We start from the raw sequence: 21,196 nt of genomic DNA on the forward strand, positions 1-21,196 counted from the left end.
TGCAGAGCCCAACGTGGGGCTTGATCACATGAACTGCGAACACTTAACCAACTGAGCTACCCAGGCGCCCCCTGCTTTTCTCTTCTGCAGTAACCATGCCTGCCTCTCAGAGCAGTTGTGAGCCCCAAATGAGTTAAAGTGTGCCAAGCACGTAGAATGCAGCCTGGAACCTGTTAAGTAGGATCTAGATATAAGCTATTATTAGCATGTGCCCTTTCTCCCTCATTTTATTGTGTCTCTGATTCCTTTGACACTGTCTTGAATAAGAGCTTTCTACTTTCTGCTCTACAGCCAAGATGAGTTGTGGCTGCCACAGAGATCGATTACAAGGAAGGACCCAGTCAGTCCTGGAGTGTAAATTAGGGCAGGAAAAGTGGTGTCCAGAAGGAATCTGAATTCCTAAGGTGTTACCTTAGTGTATAGGTAGGGTGGCTGGAAGCCTATCTCTGCTCAGAGAATGCTGCTCATGGAGTCACAGGGCTGTTAAGGCCTTTGTCTATTGTTAATGTGTGACTCTATCATTTTTTACCAACCGGGGTGGGCATCTATTTTCAAGCACTAAGGGCATTTTCAAGATGAAGATGTTGGTTCTTTTTTACTTAGATTTAAGTAAACATTATCTGTGGTGCCTTCGTCCCCAAATCCCTTATATGAATGGGCCCTGCATATCAATGTTTGTACATGGCCTTGACCTCTAAGTCATAGTTGATAGAATTTTTGATAGACACAGGGTTCAAACTAGAGTAAGTTCTCCCATGAATATGGACCTAAGATATACAAATGCTAGTCAGTCTCTGACTGAGAACATATGAGTTCTGAATGTATGTGGTGACTTTGCTCATAGAGTAACATAAACCTGACACTCATATATGGTAGACTGGATAATGACCCCCAATGATAGCAGCTCCTAATGCCTAGAAGCTTCAAATGTTAAATTATATTGTAATAAGGACTTTGCTGATGTGATCAAATAAAGATCTTAAGATGGGAAGACTATCCTGACTTACCCAAGTGGGTTCTGAGTTTACTGACAAGTGTCCTTGTGAGAGGGACATGGAAAGAGATGAAGGGTACAGGGGGAAAACAGAAATAGTGGGAGCAAAGGGATGCCAGACCACAGCCAAGGCATGAGGGCAGCTTATTCAAGCTGGAAAAGACCAGAAAATGGATCCTCCCCTCCAAACTCCAGAAGGTACTGACCTTGCTGACACTTCGATTTCCCAACAACAATAGGAAACCAATAGAGGACAGAAAAGTCGTATTGAAAATATGAAGTTAAGACACACAAGTCAACCTACCCAGCCCCTGTGATTAAAAGCCAATCAGAAAACCAAATGTTCACTGATGGCTACATAATTTAATTCAGTAAAATATCTCAAAACTCTTGAGAGGGCACGCAGGATCAAAAGCTGAGGGCTTTTCAAGGGTCCTTTGGAAAATTTTGTCAGAGGAAGGAGAGAATACCAGAGGAGACACTTCTCAAAACAGTCTTTTTATTCTTAAACATAGAAGCATGAAAAAGTAGTAGACTTTCATGAAAGAAGACTTCAAAGAGGAAAATGTTGCTCTGAAAGGGTTATCTTGGCACTAATGATTGACATTGGATGATTTTAATTCTGAAATGTCTGTCACCATAAAGGAAAAACCTAACACCGAAAGTTCAAGCTTCTAGTTCTCTGTAATGTGGAGGAAGACAAAAATGTTGTACAAGCGTGGGTTAAGTAATGCACGGAACCAAAATAATTGGATGTTTTTGTGCTAATACAAATTATCATGATTGTATGTGAACTGATACTTTTTTTCACTGATGAGGAAGGCTTGCAATAGAAAATGGCACTAATCAACATATTTCTCAGGACTGCATTTCCACTGATGCCAACCACAAGAAGCAGCCTTAAACTTCAGATCCCTCAGTGCCTGATTGTATTCTTCTTTATGTTCTGACACATGAAAATAACATGGCACTTTTTTCTGAATAACATAATTCATAAGGTGAACACTGGTTTTCTTCATATAGCCGTGCTTTCGGTATTCGGGGACAGTGTAGCCCATTCTCATCTCACAGGACTGTTCCATCACAATCCAAGAGATAAGGCGCCCCTCTGGACCCAGCACACCGAATCCTGGAAAATTCTGGAGGCAGCGTTCAATATATTTCAAGCTCCTATCATTTTTCCCAAATGCCCACTGTTCATTCACAAGCCCTGCATGGGAGGGATCCAAGGAAATGTTCTGAAAGCTTCCTTTCCTGTAAAGAAAAAAAATGTGCATTTATTCAGCCAACATTTACAAAACACCAGGATTGTAGAAAATGAATATGACACCAATCCTTTCCTTGAGGATCCCACAGACTAGAAGAGGAAACAGGTGGACAAAAAACTAATTCTTTGTCCCCTTGAAAATGTTCCCAAATAATTAAGAGGGCTATCACCCTATGTACTTAATGATACATTTCATAACAGAGAGTTAGCATCATATAGTACAGTACATCTCAGAAAAGTCTAACCATTTATCCCAAGGAAGAAGATAAGCATATGTCTAAAAAGAGGAAGGCTATAGATACACCAGAGCAGTCCTCAATTTTGTTTGAAGATGCATGTGTGAAATATGTAGTTTGAATTCTCTCCCACAAAATATCTAAAGACACAAGGTAATACTTCTTTCAACAGATATTTCCAAAAAAACGTGTATCACCGGAAGATGAGAGCCATGTTGATCTTAAGCTTCATGTGTCCCAAAGCCCATCACCACATACCTCTAGGAAAGTACCAAAAATGAAATTTAACAAGCACCAATACAGGAAAAGAGTATCAGATTTTTTGGTGATAACAATAGGATTTCATCCTGATTCTCTCACTGGACAAGTTATCTGAGACTGAGTCTTCTCATCTGCAAAATCAGAATCACATCCTCTGTGGGTAGGGGAGGTTGGGACAGATGGAAGAGCCCAAAGAAGTTTCAACTATCTGCCCCCGGGAGAAAGAGTTTTCAGGAATTCATCAGTTTTAAGGTCACTTTATGTCTGCCAGTAAGTGGGGTTGCTGCACACTAAATTGTCCACACATGGGTGGGGCCTTCTTTTCTCTCTGCCTGCCTGACCTTTCCTGGCCCTGCTTCTTCAGAGATCTCAAGCATCTCACCTGACCTTGTCTTGTGGCAGAGCCAAACTGAGGCTGGCAAGATATCAAGATATGCATTTGGGTTTAGAGGAAAGAAAGATCACCTTAGGGCAGGTACTCCATTCCAGATTTTCAGAGTTACAGTATTATTGAATCCCCATTTACCACTTTTCCCTATGCATATGTTTCTTCTAAGATTCTCATGAGAACACAGCTGGGCCACAGCAAGATTTGAATATTGTTGGCTCTCCTGGCTAAATTAGTTGCATGTGTGAGCATATGTTTTGATTTTATTTTATTTTTTGAATTAGCAATATAATTATAGAGCATAAATGGATATTAATGAAAAATAATTCTTTCTTTTTTCTTTGATCTCCTATTATCCAGTTACCTTCTCTAAAGTCTACCAGGAATGCAATATATTTATGTAACCTTCCAGAGGTGTTTGATGCAATTTAAGATTTTTACATACTATGATAGCATACTGTATATATTATTCTATTTTATTTGTTGTGTTTTTTACTTAGCATTATATTTTGGAATTCTTTCCATATTAGTTCCTATAGAGCTGATTCCTTCTTGTTAATGGCTGCATATTATTCCTTTGTCTGGATTATACCATAAGGAATTGACCTGCATTCCTATTGATGGACACTTTGGTTGTTTCTACGTTATGCAATCACATATTGATTTTATCAAGGTCTTGGGGCACCTGCATGGCTCAGTCAGTTAAGCATCCGATTTCAGCTCAGGTCATCACCTCTCAGGTTCATGAATTCAAGCCCTGCATTGGGCTCTGTGCTGACAGCTCAGAGCCTGGAGCCTGCTTCGGATTCTGTCTCCCTCTCTCTCTCTGCCCCTCCCCTGCTCACACTCTCCCTGGCTCTCAAAATGAATAAACATTAAAAACATTTTTAAATAAATGTATCAAAGTCTTAAAATCCAATTTGAGAATATCTTCCATTTAATATACATATTATGTTACCCAACAATTCCAACTCCAGGATTTATCTTTCAGAAATATTTATACAACTTGTGCAATGATCTGTTTACGAAGACATTTCTTGTAGAATTTTTGTTATTAGGAAGAACTGGAGATAAATCAAAAGTGTGTTAATATGGGAATACATAATTGTGCATCTCCCTCTTATGGAAATCTATGCAGCTGCCAAAATACATGAAGATACCCATATGAGCTTACATGAAAGGTGTATATAACATATTGAATGAGAAAGGTTGCAGTACAATAATTTCCTATGTTGTAAAAACAAAAGAAAAAGGAAAACAACAAAACCAATTCATACACACAAAGTACTAAAAGCATACACACTAATATTAAGAATATTTACACCTGGGGGCGTCTGGGTGGCTCAGTCAGTTAAGCATCTGACTTCGGTTCAGGTCATGATCTCATAGTTCATGAATTCAAGTCCCATGTTGGGCTCTGCACTGACACTGCAGAGCCTGCTTGGAATTCTCTCTCTTTACCTCTCTCTCTGCCCATCCCCTGTTCTTGCTCACTCTCTCAAAATAAATAAATAAACTTAAAGAAAAAATTTACACCTGAAAGAAAGATTGCGGAGAATCTAAGTGGGCAAACTTTCGCTTTTTACTTTGAATGCTTGTATACTTGGTATAGCATGCAGTATTTTTTTAATGTTTATTTATTATTTTTGAGAGAGGGAGAGAGACAGAGACAGAGAGACAGAGCACAAGCGGGGGAGGGGCAGAGAAAGGGAGACACAGAATCTGAAGCAGGCTCCAGGCTCCAAGCTGTCAGCACACAGCCCAACACTGGGCTTGAACCCATGAACCTGAACCAAAGTCTGATGCCTAACTGACTGAGCCACCCAGGCACCCCTAGCATGTAGTATTTTTGCAAGAAATTGAAAATAATCTCAGTAAAGATTCTCTATGTCACCATGATGTCCTGTACCCTCCCAGGAAGGCTCCAAGTGAGTTAAATATATATATGGAAATAATCTCATCTAATGAAGACCCTGCCCATGCTCAGCAAACCTCAGCTAATATAGTTCCCTCCCTTTACCCCTACAACTGTGTACCCCATAATTTAGTCTCAAATCTTGCCTTTCCAAGTCTGGCCCTTACGACAACTCAATGATTTCTTATCAGGAATTTGGGAAGCAAAAGGCAAAATCTCACTTGGTATCGTCATCCACTTTGGGCATTTTAAATGACTCCATCACATCCACCTGGTCATCATTGGGTTTCACCGGCATTTCTGTCATAATGCGTATCGTCTTCACGTAATCCACCCGCACTGATTTTGAAGCCGAAATCTTTCTTATTGCCTCTTGCAAGCTCTCTTGGCAACCTGGAGAGAAGAGAAAGACAGCCACTGTCTGCCCCCTTCCACATCTGCTGTGAATGAACCAGAGGTCTTTGCTTCTTGACTCAGATCAGTTACCTTGGATCTGGAAGACTTGGTCCCAATTGATAAGCTGGGGCTGTGCCAGGACTTCCTCTAACTTGTCAGGAGCTTTGGTGAAGATTTGGTAAGTGTTGGTATAATGATCCAGGTCATCCTTCATCTCCTGATACAACAAACAGTCAACCTTATTTACACAGCAGTACAATTTACAAAATGCTCTTGCATATGCCTGGAACGCTGGAGACTCCATTGTTTGATACCCTCTGTTCTTCCCAGAGGCGTGGGCAGAAAATGGCCTTGGAATCCCTTGAGAAATGAACCACTATTCACAGATTTATGCTGGTCGCTTTTGGATGGTACCCTGAAGGCACCTGCTCTTGGGATGGTGCTTAAGGACCTTTCTTGCCTGGAATGGGAGGTGCACCAGCAGGGTGTGTTAAGGGTCTAAAAGAGAGAGTGTCTACCTTATAGGGAGAAATAATGGGAACAGGGTTGGAGTCAAGACTGTGGGTCTGTGAGAAAGCCATGCCTGGGCTAATTCTGACTCAGCACTCTGGTGCTAGCATGGTGACTGGCCCTTGCTGTGCAAGTGAACAGAGAGGACTTGTAGAAAGAGCCATCACAGCGGGTTCATAGCAACACCTGGAGGGGAGAGCCCAGTCTCTCACTGCCCTGCATTCTTGCTCACCTTCTGCAGCAGATACTCCCCTGGAGGTTTTTACAGGTAAGGTTGGGTTCTAATTCTCCTGATAACTATGTAAATGGAGAAGTGTGGGAGGAGTGGTTAAAATATCTGGGATATTTTTTTTTAATTTTTAAATTAAAAAAAAATTTTTTTTTGAGAGAGACAGAGACAGATCTTGAGCAGGGGAGAGGCAGAGAGAGAGGGAGACACAGAATCTGAAACAGGCTCCAGGCTCTGAGCTGTCAGCACAGAGCCCCACACGGGGCTTGAATTCACAGACTGCGAGATCACGACCTGAGCCAAAGTTGGATGCTTAACCGACTGAGCCACCCAGGCGCCCCTATCTGGGATATTTTAACTCTGGGATGGAAGGGATTCAATACTTATACTCCCCAAATCTGAAAGATGGGAAAGACATTTTTATTAAATAGACAGTTGGCTCTACAACACAGGTTTGAACTGCGTGAGTTCACTTTCAAGCAATTTTTTTTTAATTCGGTAAGTGTATTTTCTTTATGATTTTAAGGACATTTTCTTTTGTCTAGCTTACTTTGTTGTAACAATACATATATAATACATGTAACATACAAAATATGTGTTAATAGACTATGCTATCATAAAGTCTTCTAGTCAACAGTAGTCTATTAGTAGTTAAGTTTTAGAGGAAGTCAAGAAATATATGCAGATTTTTGACTGAGTGGGGGCTGGCGCCCCTAACATCTGCATTGTTCAAGGGTCAACTGTACATGATGTATCTGTAGTTTAACAATACTCTGACATAGTAATTTCTGTCAACTTCACTTTTTATAGTGAAGAAAGCAGCAGTCTTTCCATGCTCACACAACTTGACAGATTTAGATCTCAAACCCAGTACTGATTCAAATGTTATTGGATTATGTTCATTCAGATCCAAGGAAAACAAAACATTTCCTAACCATTTCCAGCCACAAACATCTTGAGGTATATGCCTGTGATTAGAATCTCAATGGAAAAGAATTGACCAGGGGCACCTGCATGGCTCAGTTGGTTGAGCGACCAACTCTTGATTTCAGCTCAAGTCATGATCTCACACTTTGCAAGACTGAGCCCTAAGTCTGGCACCTCTATGAGTGTAGAGCCTGCTTTAGAACTCTCTCTTCCCTCTATCTGTCTCTCTGTCTCTCTCTCTCCCTCTGCCCTTCTCCCATGTGTTCACTCACTCTAAATAATAAAATAAAATAAAATAAAATAAAATAAAATAAAATAAAATAAAATAATTGACCAGATGAGATCCCAATGTTATTAATAAGCCCTGCATCACTGGCCATTTGGTTTACACCCATGCCTTATTTCACTGCCCCCCTCTCCCATCCAAGCAGCCATTCCAAAATCTATATGTATCGGGGATGCCAAGATTCTCAGCTTCAGTCCCCTCATTTACACACAGAGGACATCCTGAACATGACTGGCTTGGCATTCAGTAACTAATGCTCTCACCTCTCGCTGAGGCCGAGTAATGACTATCTGATAATCTGGCCAGGCATCCACCAGCACCTCCATGTTGAATGGATTTTTATTTTTAATGTTGAAAACGGCACCATATACCTACAAGAGCAACAGATCAAAACAGGAGGAGATGAAGTTTTTCTTTGAGGTAGGGTCTTGGAGGTGGTATGGGCAATAAAGCCAGGAGACAGGAGAACTTGACAAGATCAATCTAGTGCTTTCAGGATGGCTCACTGAACTATCCATCAGGAAGTATGCTGCAAAAAAGCCCAGGAAGGGTCCACAAAAATCTAAGTTAATCAGTGAATCATTAGGAAATGGCTCGTCTGACATTTTTTCATTCATTTTTTAAAAATTCATACCATCTTTTTCATTTCATACTATACCATTTTTGGCACATATTATGTGTCAGATTTGTGTCAAGTGTGGAAAATCCAAAGGTGAGTATGATATGGCCACTGCCTTCAAGTTTACAAGGATGGGGAAGTATATAGTTTGATCATAATAAGACACATATTCTGATAGATGCATGCATATGGTTGTGTGGGATCTCAGAGAGGAAAGTCACTACCTCTCTAGGAGTGGTAGGAAACTTACAGATAAAGTAATATTTGAATTCGGTTTTCAGAGATAAGTAAAATATTTTCCTGGCAAAGCAGAGAAGAAAGGCAAGTAATTCAGGTGAGAGAAAAAGCATGCATGAGTGCTTGAAGTTGTGGCAGATTATATCATCCCTGATGAGCTTTGAGGGCTCGGTGATTGTAGCATGTGGTATATGGAAGAGACATGTTGGGAGATTAAGTGGAAGAGGCTGGGACATTTTGTGATAAACCTCAGAATTAAGGAGTGTGGACTTTTGTGCCTTGGACATGGACCACTACTGAAAGTTTAAAACAAGGGAGTGGTCTGATCATATTTGTGTCAGACAGATGACTCCAGTTACCAAGTGTAGGTAAGCTACTAATATTGTAGAAAGGCAGATATTGTAATAGTCTGGAGCAGATAAGGAATTCTACTAGAGATAGCAGTAGAATGGATTCAAACAATGTGTAAAAGAGGGGAAGGAGAAGGAGTAAAGTAGGTGTCTGGATATGGGTATTAAGATCATCCTTGCCAAAGGAGTCTGACTTTAGACTTGTATTTCCATCTGCCTGGAAGGTTCTGAGCCCTGAACCTATGTCCCCACACTTTACCCCTCTCTCCCAGATTTCTCCCTACTCTCTCACCTTCAAGGACTCAGGGATGCTCTTTTCCAGGGATTCATACAGAATATGCAGCTTCTGGGATTCATGAAGCACAAACATATTGTATAGAACCTGAGCCTCCTTCTCCCAGGAAGATGACCTAAGGAAACAAACATACAAACAAAAATACCTGGAAAGATGAGACAGGTGTCCAGCAAGAGGAGAAAAGAAAAATCACCTAGGACATCATACGCTGCCAAAAATAAAGGGCTTTAGAAATTTTCAAGTCCAAACCTTTCATTTTGCAAGTGAGAAACTAAAGCCTGGAACTGCAGCTAGACTCAGGGTTCATTGGTGATCTTTCTACAATTCCATGGAAAGTACCGTAACATATTTGGTGAAACAAATATGATTTGAGAGAGATTTGATTTTATTTGATTTGATTCAAATCAGGCCAAGAATCTGAGGAGCAAATGTCTTCAGCTGTCCAGATACAAATGAAGAACAACGAATCTTTTCAGAAAAACTATCCCAAGGGACCCTGAGATCCCTGGGCATTGAAACACTTGTGCTAAGGTTGTCATAGGATCAGTAGTATTTTCAGACATCATGAAAGAATGCAATCTTCCGGAAAAGGTCCTAGAGACTATATTGAGTATAGTCACTTTTTCCTAAGGAACAAAATCATAGGAAGGAAAATTTTGTTGATCAGGAATGAAATTACCCAAGTATAAATTGGCAAAATCTAGAAACTTGAATTATACCCTAGAAATCTTAAAAATAGAGCAAACCCTTTTATTCAACAATTCTGCTTTTAAAAACTCATCCCAAGGAAGCGATAATAGATATCTATAGATATGTAAATATAAGGAAATTCACTGCAGTATTATGATACTATAAATTTAGAAATTATTCCAAAATGGGGTGTTTTCTGTCTCAGTCAGAAAAACATGTGACTGTTGATCTTGGAATCATGAGTTCATACCCCATGTTGGGTGTAGAGATTACTTAAATAAGTAAAACTTTAAAAAGTAGAAATGATCCAAATCCATTATAAAGGAATGCTTAAGTTAACGATGGCATATCTAAATTATGGATCACTGGGCAGACATGAAAGTAATGTCTACAAAGTGTGCTTAATGACAGAGGAAAAAGTCTGTGTTAGAAAGTCAGGAAAATATCTAATATAATACCATGTGGGTAATATAAAGATGGATAGGTAAAATGGTTAGCCATGTATGTGTATGTGTGTGTATATTCACCTCGAAGTCTTTCTGAAATAAAGTAGTATATAAATAAGATACACATAGGAATTTTTTTCCATTCTTATACCCATGAATATGTATATATATTTATATTACATATACCCGATCGAAGTATATATGATACTTAAAGACATTTATAAGAGTAGCCATATTTCCTAAAAACTAACAAAAACAAGAAACTCAGAGAAATTTTAATGGCTTATAGAGGAGCCATCATTTTTTTTTAATCATAACTATCCTGGAAAAATCTAGCACCTATCAATATTGTATTGGTGTATGTAGCCAAAATCAAACGAAAAGGAAGTACAGCGATTAAGAACATGGTCTTTGGAGTCAAACAGACCAGGACCCAAACCTTGGCTCCTCTACTTGCTAGCTGGGTCACTTTAGATAGATTACTTTACTTGAAACTCTCTGAGATTTACTTTATTCATCTATAAAATGGGGATAATCATACCTACTTTGTGGGTTGTCCTAAGGATGACATCATGAAATGTATATGTATATGAAGGGCTTAGTGTTCTGTTGGATGGTGTACAGATGTGCTTCTGAGGGAAATTGTGAAGACCTGCAAACCCAATCAAGGGGACCATTCTATTGGACAGGAGCATAACCAAACAAAGCTTCAAATATGGCACTAAATATAAGTTGTCTAAGTAAATCTGTTAGCACAAAAACAAAACAAAAGACATCTTGAGGCAAATCACAGCTCTAGAACAAGCCAGTATATTTCTGGCCCTGTCTAGGACAATGGACATACTAACCAAATGGCAGATTATTCTGCTCATTCTTCAGGCCTTTTGTAGCAAATTTCCCCAGAAGAGTGTAATCTCCTAGGAAAGTAGGACCATCTCTTATTCTTCCTTACAGTTCAAGCATCAAGCACAGCACTTGGCATAGTATAGCCACCAATGAACTTTTTGTTCAGTGAACGAATGGAATCAGTGAGGCATAGAGAGGGGACTCTTGGGATATTTTTTGGGGAAGACTGAGCAACAATTTTCTTCACTCTCCAAGCTTTCAACTCCAGCTCTGAAGACAATGTGGCTGCTAATGGAAGCTTTCAAATAAAGAAGAAAATGTTCAATGATGAGTTGGTTTTATTACCTTATGTCAGATATATAAGATGTAGGGGGATGCATTAAGAAGGGATGGGAGAATGGTTGTGCATTAACTTCTGTTCCCTGCTGCCACATCCCATCATTCACAGCACATGCTCTCCCATTTCTGTGCCATGTTACAGCCAAGTGCCCTTCAGGGCAAGACCCTTGCTTGGCTCCCACCAGTTGGAAACATCTATTTCCAATTCACTCTGGGGCCTCCAGGTGATAGAATCCTTCTGACTTAACCTAATCCAATAGACACTCTGTTATGATCATCCATAAAAATATGTAGAAGAACATAGATGTTTAATGAAATTAGGAAGGTTCCAACAGAGGAGATTGGGGGAAAGTGGCCAAAGAAGAGTGTGAAAAATAAGATGAGAGGCATCTCAGAAGTCAAAATAGGAGAAAATTTATTTAAAGGTGGGAGTGATTAGAAGAGTCAAATGCTGCTGGGAAACTAAGAGATGAGTACTAAAAATGCCACTGCAATATGGACTTGGGAATTGATTACTGATCTGGAGAGAGACAGACCAGGAAATGATGGAGAAGAAATCAGGTGAAGAGAATTAGAGACTAAATGAACCATGAGGAAGTGAAGATAAGTCTTTAAAGAGCTTGGCCACGAAAGGAAGGAGAAGAATACAGGAGTACAGAGGGAGGAAGGAGATTGTGGGAGCTCAAAGGAAGACATTTCTTATTAGATGAGAGTGGTAAGCATATTTATGCTAACTACAGAAATCCAGGTATGATGGAGAGTAAGTGGATAGCCCCATGGATAAAACAGGAGGTGGAAAGAGGAAAGAAAAATAGCTAAATCCACTGACCAGACACTGTTCCAAATCCTTTGTGTTTATTAGTTCATCTAATTTGTAACCTTATCTCTAAGAGTAGGTGTTGGGATTAGTTTCGGGTGAGAAGAATACCTCTTCCACTGAGGTGGAAGAGAAAGCTTTTAGTTCAGGCGTATGCACGTGCATGTGTGTGCATGTACTTGGGGCCAGACAAAAGAGCAGGAAGGTGACAAGTTATCTTTGTCCATTTTCTGGAAAAAATAGAATGACAAGTCTTTCTTTGGAAGTGAGTAAGGTGGGAGAGTGTGCCAGGAAAGCTTAGAGAAAAAATAGTAAGTTTTTATGGGAAATGATTAGGGATTGAATGGCATCTGATGTTAACAGGAGAAAGCACAGACAATGAATACATACAGGGATCTCCAGGCATTGCTTTGGACTAGGTGCAGAGGGAAAACCACTATTTGGGAGTGATATTCATCCACACTTATGAGCTCAACACCCAGAGAGTAGAAGCAGAGAAAACAAATTGAAATGAACCAGGCTAGAGCAGCAAATAAATAAATAAATAAATAAATAAATAAATAAAGGAGGAGAAATATTTGAGAACAAGGAAATAAATTTAAATGGTAGGATTTAGAAGAGAGAAGGAAGGAAAGAAGGTAGGATAGAGACCAATCAAGTGGGACAAGATGGAGAGAGCACACTTTATAAGGTCAAAGAATAGCAATGGTAATAGGGAAAATGTATGCAGACCACATGAGAGCAGAGTCAGAAATTAGGCTGTCAGAGGTTAGGATTTCAGAGGTAGATTAGTTCTGGATGTATGGCTGTTGGCTTCAACTTCAAGTCAATAGAGTAGGAGCCAGTAAGGGACTAGGAGTATCATGTATGATAGGCATCACCATGATGTGGCAGGAGTTTGACGAGAGAAAAGTCAGATGCTAAATGCATCCATGAATGGAGAGAAATTTGACAGAAAGCAACAGGAAAGAGGAAGACTTCATCTTAGCCATCTGGCACAGCCCTCAAAGGTTTTTCTATTCAAATGGACAAGTAACACTTTAGAAGATGGGTTAGAGGCCAGGAGAATGCTGATTCTTGTCAAATACTTGATCATGGTATTTTTGTGGGTGTCTGGAGAGTGCAGAGACAGGCACATGTATCAGTAATTTATAGTTCAAGGAAAGCATTTCTACGGCTTACCAGTTCAAAATAACACAACACTAGCATGGCAGATTCTTAAGGTATTTTTCAGGTTCAGAGACCTACAATATTTTCGAGATTTGGTTCTCAACATTGGGACTTGTGAGCCCTCCTTCCAAGGATTTGCATGTGGCGGGGGGCAGGGGGGAGTCAATTAACAAAATACTAATTATTTAGAACCAGGATTCTGATTAATTGAAAGGCTTAGAAAAAAGACTTTGGCTGTCCAAAATAATTCTGTTTACCTGAAGTTTCTTTGTAAACGTGTATACACACCATCTTCTGTCATTGCTTAGTGTGGCAGTGGAGAGGCTTCCGTAGCTACTAACTTACAGTCATCTGCACTAAAACTTGAACTGACTCATGTTGTCACTGGTCAGCATAAAGCTCCAAGAAGCTGTGGGTTCCAGTAAAGCACACTAGAGGTTCTGTTCTTTGACATTAAGTCAGACGCTTTGTGTGGATCAGAGGAAGACCAGGAATATGTTCTGTATGAGCAATTTTTATGATTGTAAGAAGTTTCCCGCTGAAGTTTTTGATTTATATGCTATCACTTATAGCTGATTGGCTATTTCCAAGCAATAATAATGAGGCAACTTTAGAGTTAGCAGAAATGGCTCAGCTCCAGCATTATTCAGGTAGTATCATTAGGGCAAACAAAAGATGTAGAAAATTTGGCTTCACTGCAAACCTCCTGGTTTAATGTCTTCAACCTGGAAAAGCTAGAATACCCCTGGGCATTTGCTGTTAGTATAAGAACTGAGCTCATACACCTTGTCCTTTGTATTGTTTACAGTGAAAAGGACAAGTGAGGGGGGTATAGTAACACAAGAAGAATAAACAGCTACCAGACAGAAGCATGGATGGGGCTGGAATTCATTTTGGAGAAGAATGGTGGTAAAATGGTTTCTCAAAGCGCTCTCCTCACACCATCAAGATCATCTGTGCTTGCTTGTTAAAAATACAGGAACTTTTCCAAATCAGTTGAATCATGGCCTCCCAGAACACTTGGGAGTCTGTATTTTATAATAAGCTACCTAAAAGATTCTGGTCTGCATTAACATTTGGAAACATTGAGAGAGAAGAGAGGGTAAAAAAGCTTTCAAAATTTTACCCACTTTCTGAAACGGTGTGGAACAACTTCAAAAATTTTAATCATTCATGAAGTGAGAAAAGCAAGAGGTATTTTCACACTAATCAGGAAGATGGTGTTGAGAGAGAATGAATGCCTTCCACAAAGTCACAAAACTAACCAGCAATGCCTCAACTGAAGCCAAAGACCAGATCCTTTTAATGACACCGTGATTCTTCAATGAGTCATTCCTTACCCTTGGCCAGTTTCTGTCTTCTTACAAACTTACTTCATTCATTTAGATAACATTTTAAATCCCACAGATGAGGATTTAGCACTATGCATGTGCTTGTTATATAAGGCCTTAAAGTTTTAGTAATTCCATTTTTTGAACCAAAAAATTTGACATACTTGTAGTGTTTTATGATTAATTTGTTCACAAAATTACATTAGTTACAATATGTTGATTCATCCTCTTTTTTACATATGTTGACCTATTTCCTGCCAATAAAAGTATACTTTCTTTGATAGTTGAGATCATATTGTGGATAGTTGAGATCATACAATTTTTATGTCCCACACTGAGTATCACATAAGTGATTTCTCAAGCCATTAAAATTTTTTTCTAAAGATAGTTTATAATGGTTGCACAATTGAATTGCCCACTTAAGAAAGAATTTTATTTCATGATATTTGGACTCTCCTAGAAACTCAGTATGTAGGAGACATAATTACTAACATTAGGTTCCTGGATGCCCTCTCCTTACTTCCATAGAACTGTATGGACAGTCACGTTTTCTTTCTTATTGTTTGTTCTTCCTACCCCAAATAGAATCACTGTTATTACTTGTGCCTTTACGCAACCTGGACACTTTGGGATCTTTTATATGCAAATTGTCAGTCACCTGTAAATGTGTAGAGAAAGAAAGTTGAAAACAGAAAGGGGGGAAGCCAGATGGTAGAGTAGTATAATGAGAGATCTTGTCATTGAGATATTGAAAAGATAAGTGTATCAGTCAGGGCAGGCCACTCCAAAATTTCAGTGACTTAACATACAAGTAAAGAAAAGTTTTACTTCTTCCCCACATCACAGTGCCATATGAGGTTACCCTGTCCCACACAGTCCTATCAGCACGCAGGCTTTTAAATTTTTTTTTAATTCCAGTTAGTTAACATACAGTGTATTTTTAGTTTCAGGTGTACAGTATAGTGATTCATACATTGCCCTGTGCTCATCACAACAAATGCCCTCCCTAATCCCTTTCACCGATTTAACCCATCCCTCTACCCCCTCCCATCTGGTAAGGATCAGTTTGTTCTCTGCAGTTAAGTCTGTTTCTTGGTTTGCCTCACTTTCTTTAGGGTGCAGGCTTTTTTCCATATTGTTATTCTGTCTTCCTCTAAGACCTCAGAGTTCTCTCTGGTCAGCTCATAGTGAAAGAGAGGAAGGACCAGCCACAGAAATGGTGCCATCACTTCACTAAAATTTCACTAGCCATAATTCAGGCACACGACTATACTTTGCTACAACTGATATTGGACAATAGTCTCTAGCTGTTGTCTCAAGATAAAAAAGAGAGAATACGGTATTGATGAGCACATGCAGAACCTGCCACCATAAAGGAAAATAACCTATTGTGATAAGGAAGGAAGCTGGGAAATGAATCAAGAAGCCCAGTGGAGAAGGCAATCAACATCTTCCAAATCCTAAAATCAGAAAGGCATTGGTGCATGGATGGAAAACCAAACACAAGGAAATATGTGTTCCCTACAACAGACTTCAGTGATGCTATCTTAGGGAAAATGGAAAGGAAAGAAGTAGTGATTCTGTCCATGGAAAGGCAAATAGAAATAACTGCCTTAAGTCCTTTAGTGAACATGGCTAGATACAACAAACCATTCACTTGCCATTCCTTTACTTATCACAAATACTAGTTGAATACCTACTCTGTTACACTGTCCTAGACTGTGAGGTTCAAGACAGCCAGCCAAGTGAAGGAGAGTAGGGATGTTGAAGTTGATGAAGACCATACTCCAGATAGAGGGACAGTATCTGTGACTTCTCAGAGCAAGAGAGAATAGAGCACTTTGAAAGATGTACTTGAAGAACTCAGGTAAGACTGGAGCACAGATGGGAGGGTGAAAGAGAGTGCCAGAGGGAAAGGCATTAATCAGCCCTGTTAAGGACTTTCTAATTCATCCCAAAGGTGATGGAAGGCCATTGGAAAGTCAAGACTGGAGAAACATGGCTGGGAGGGGGATGTCTATTGGTGGGATGCACACAGAGGTGATGGCCACCTGAGCTGATACACTAGCCATTGTCATGGAAAGAGGTAGGTTGTTTTGAGATAATTCAAATGTAAAACTGACAGTATTTAGTGACTGGATTGAGAAGGAGAAAGAAGCAAAAGATGACAGAAGGATCTGTGGACTGATCTAATGGAAGCATCAATAATCTTAATTATTTTAAAGGAAAAATATGTGAGTAAGAAACAATCTTACTTCACTAGGACTCTGTATTATGGTTTTTGAACAACTATAAAAACAAATCTTTCTCTGTATTTATGAATGTCCTTACTTTGGATAGGGCTTTCACGGTCTCAAACCTTCTAAATCCAGTTTTCTCCACCCCATTCTTTCCATGAGACCACACGTTTCTCCACAACAAATTCTGCAGTAGAGGTTATCAAATGCCCAGCCACCTATCCACCCTCCCATCATGCTTCATGAGGAAGGATTTGTTATTTACCAAGGGAAACTTTTAAGTCTGCTTATGGACATTCCATTAGAGAACAGTGAGAATGTAAACAACATAACTTTAAAGATGTTCAAGAGTTTCCAGGAATTGCCAGGACTGTAGGTTTAGAATAATAATGGTTAACATTGGTCAATTAACAAAATACCAAGCACATTCTAACTGATTAACATACTGTTTTATTTGATCCTCACCTATGAGGTAAGCATTACTAATTTTACTATCACACAGAATGGAAATAGCTGAGCCAGAACTCAGATCTACATAGTTTGGTTCCAGAGCCTAACACCCCAAAACCTTTGCTAACAGCCTCCAATGAGATGTGGAGGTAAACCTCATTATTGTGCTTCTGATTGCCACCAGCTATTTGAGACCACATTACCTGCCAGTTTCCTCAGGGATGTGGAAAAGGCACAGATTTCCAGAAAGGCATCAAAAAGGTAAAGATAGATAAATAACTATTGAGAGCTTTGTTTGTTTGACTAGTCTTATTGAAAGTGAATTGCCAAAGGGATAAGACAGCACTTGTCTCAAGAATATTCTCAGATCAAAGTAGGTTAGAGTAAAAGTATCAAGGTCCACAATGTTCAGGGGTGAGTATTTGGGGGATATTGGCAAGTAAGCCAGAAGGAACTTGGGCCAGAGGCTACTGTATCCTCCTTTTCCTTTGAGTCTCCCCCACCCGCTATTGGTAGAGATGCAATACAAAATAACAGTTAAAACTGGGAGTTTTTGGTCATTGGGCCTAGGTTCTCAAGCAGATCCTGCAACTTAGCATCTATGTGACTTTAAGCAAGACATTTAAACTCCCACAGCCTCAATGTACACAGCAGTGACATTTAAACAATGATACTATCAACCTCACAGTTATTGATGATAAAATAATTCATGGGGTGCACTAAGCACACTTTCTGGAACCTACTGCGTGTTTTTAAATCATGGTTATCTCCCCCATGATGCCAGTGTCCTGGTATTTATGGTTTTATCTGGTTGCCTAGTGCCCATCCTCTTTTCCTAATAATGTCACATTCTTAATTCAAGAAAACATTCTGTTCCTCCGAGCCCCTGGTATGGATGCAACGTCAGCATCCCAGGTACTTTCACTGGGGATGTTGAATCCTGAGTGGATGGTGCAAGGCAGATACATGCTAATCAAAGGGCTGCTTGTGGGAGAATGCTGCTGTACTTCTTTCTTCCTGGGCCTCCAGAACTTTCCTTAGTTACTCTCTGTTCCCAAGGCTGGTTCTAAGGTCTCTTCCACCACAATGAATTCCTTGTTAGCTTGTAACCAATAACCCTTATGATGAGGCACCTGTATGTGATAGTGGTACATTTGATATTCATTCATATGTTATACATTCATTTGATTCAGCATGATTTGTACATGTTTTCAAGAATTCCACTCATGTCGTCATTTACTCAAACCCAGTTTTAGCTCTGTCATTTACTGAGCTGTGTGGCTCCAGGCAAAGTAACCTAAATCTCAGCTTCTTTCTCTAAAATATGGATAATTAGACCAGCCCTGAATGGTTGCTTGCAGGATTTCCAACTATATGAATATATGTAATTTTTAAATACCATGACAATAGTATTAACTTGAGCTTCCATACGTTTGGGAGAGAAAAGTCTTTTTTTTTTTTTTAGAAAAACAATGCCATGAAGAAGAAAGAATTAATGTTGAGTTTCTTTTTCTCAAGCATAGGACTATGTAGCAAAGCTTTTTTTCTTTCCCCCCTCTTTATCATCTCAAAAATCAAGCTGAAAGACTCCTCAGAGACATCTTCCGTTCTGTTTACGGCATCAAATCCTATGATGTGCTGCCCTGTGGGAGAAAATAGGATGACAATGAAGACACCTCTGGGCCCGCCAGGCCTGTGAGAATAAAGGAAGAATGAGGTGCAGGGGGAAGCCAGCCATCAGACCTGTGATTTTTTCCCTAACGGGCTTTTGCTTTGGAGAAGGGACAGGGGGTGTTGAGGAGGAAGGATAATATCACAGGTGAGGGATTATTGGCTCCACTTCCACGGTTGGTACCTGGGAAGGTCACATTGTGGAATTCCCTGTACAACCTTGAGAACAGACCATGACAGTGCAGTTGGTGTTGCATCAAAATCACAGGGAGGCCTTGAAGCTAATTGTATCTGCACAAAAGAAGCCCCTGGCCTGGGCACCATACTTCATTTAGAGAGATCAGCATATCACCACCATTCACAAAAATATTATTTTACTCAAGACCACATAGGCTCCTTCACTACTTGGGATCCAGTTCTGAGTGCTGACATATTTCCCCCTATAAATTTAAACACCTGTCCTTGTGACTAACACTATTCAGTCCCTGGGGAAATGCTTCTCTGCATTTCTAGAACAAAAGGGTACCAATCCAAATGCCATGAAGGATAGTAGGTTGTGCTGTTACTGAAACATTACAAGAAAAATGACTTAATTTACATTGCTTATTACTTAACTTACCAAGTCCTCTTCTAAAAGAGCCTAAATACAATATATGATGACATAAGGTAGCCCCTGTTGCCCATTTTCTTTGCACTCCAAGCCATGGGTCTATAGGTTCTAATGCATTAGTTAAGTATTTATAATAGTTGCATAAAGGAGATAAGGGATATTTTGCAATATTAAGTAATTAATATTGCTCTTCAATTTGTATTCATGTCAATGTGGAAATAATATGCATGAATTGTGACATCAATTCTTTATATTGTTTTAAGGATCCAGGTGTTGCTTTAAGAGATGATAAAAATAATTATGTAAGTGATTGGGATATATATATATATATATATATATATATATATATATATATATACTGAAACTAAAATAATTTGGAGTATTTCTACAATAATAATATCTTACATGACTACCTTATTACAGAATCTGAACATAATATATAAAATTCATGGTTTATTTCTGAATTTAGGAACTACTTTAAGAATTTTAATACCAGTTGCTATTGCCTCAGCAGGGCAAGGTTTGATTGATAAAAATAAATCTCGGAGCTATAATGATTCAAGAAAGCTTATCTAATTTATCAATTGTCAAAAGAGCAAAAATTATGTGAAAATTGTTCGTAAAACATATTTTGTAATTTTGATTAAATGAAAGTAAGGAAAATAAATTTTATTGAATAAGTTTGTAGTAACTTATAAATCATATAGCTCCTTATTGTATCAATCACTTAAATATCACTACTCCATGAAACAGGACACCCAAAGATATCCAATGTAAACAAATCCAGGTATCTTTGATACATTGTCAACTTTTAGTCATCTTAAAATGTATTTACTAGGGTTCTTTTTATTGTGTCATTATGCAAGTATATTTGTCAAGGTGGGAGCACAAAATATTACTTAATAGTTTGATTACTGACTTATAAAATATAAATATTTAGACATAGACATACATATTTACACATTTAGGCATGTGGTCCTCCATCTGTCCCCTTGCCCTCAGTCCTATAAAGGTGGGGGTGTGCCTGCTTGAAGCTTACCCCTCCCCAGCGGTGTTCAGTTTTTGCGCAGCAGGGATACTGAGTTGATTAGGACAGGACTGGTGGAGTCTTCTAGGTAAGAGCAGGTAGAAGAAGGACATAGGGGCAACTATAGGGTCTGCAGCCAAGCAGATGATGCAGGAGGCACCAAATCAGTAAGAAGGAGGTTGCCAGTATTCCCAGGGAGCATTGCATGAGTCAAATAATGGCCTACCAGTTCTCCACATAGTAATGCCAGAAGGGAAGGAAGCTACCAGACAGATGGGGTCTAGAAAATCATGAAACTGCCAGCCCAAAAACTCTGTCTTAAGTTGCAAAAAGCTACTCTCCTCCTCCTGTACACTGAGACAACATCTTGTAAAATTTCAGGAAGAGTTGAAAAAAATTAGAGACTCAATAACCTAACCTTATACCTAAAAATTAGAGATTGACAACCTAACCTTATACCTAAAGTAGCTGGAAAAAGAACAGTAGGTAAAGCCCAAAACCAGCAGAAGAAAGGAAATAAAGATTAGAGCAGAAATCAATTATATAAAAAAGAAAAACAAAAACAAAAAAAAAAACAGTGGAGCAGATCAACAAGACCAGGAGCTGGTTCTTTGAAAGAACTAACAAAATTGATAAACCCCTAGCCAGATTT

The 21,196-nt window shown here is 39.2% G+C and overlaps 1 protein-coding gene across 1 annotated transcript; it reads right to left on the reverse strand.

Annotated features, from left to right (window-relative positions):
- Positions 1-1,509: 1,509 nt before the first annotated feature.
- GLYATL2 (glycine-N-acyltransferase like 2) lies at positions 1,510-9,021 on the reverse strand. The gene is made up of 5 exons (XM_023239024.2): positions 8,908-9,021; positions 7,673-7,780; positions 5,548-5,674; positions 5,283-5,454; positions 1,510-2,248 (listed from the first exon to the last, which is right to left on the reverse strand). Exons 1-5 carry the CDS (start codon positions 8,983-8,985, stop codon positions 1,837-1,839), a joined length of 897 nt encoding a protein of 298 aa, XP_023094792.1. The 5' UTR covers positions 8,986-9,021; the 3' UTR covers positions 1,510-1,836.
- Between the last annotated feature and the right edge of the window lie 12,175 nt (positions 9,022-21,196).

The sequence above is a fragment of the Felis catus genome, chromosome D1, assembly GCF_018350175.1.
Source record: "Felis catus isolate Fca126 chromosome D1, F.catus_Fca126_mat1.0, whole genome shotgun sequence".
NCBI classification, from domain to species: domain Eukaryota; kingdom Metazoa; phylum Chordata; class Mammalia; order Carnivora; family Felidae; genus Felis; species Felis catus.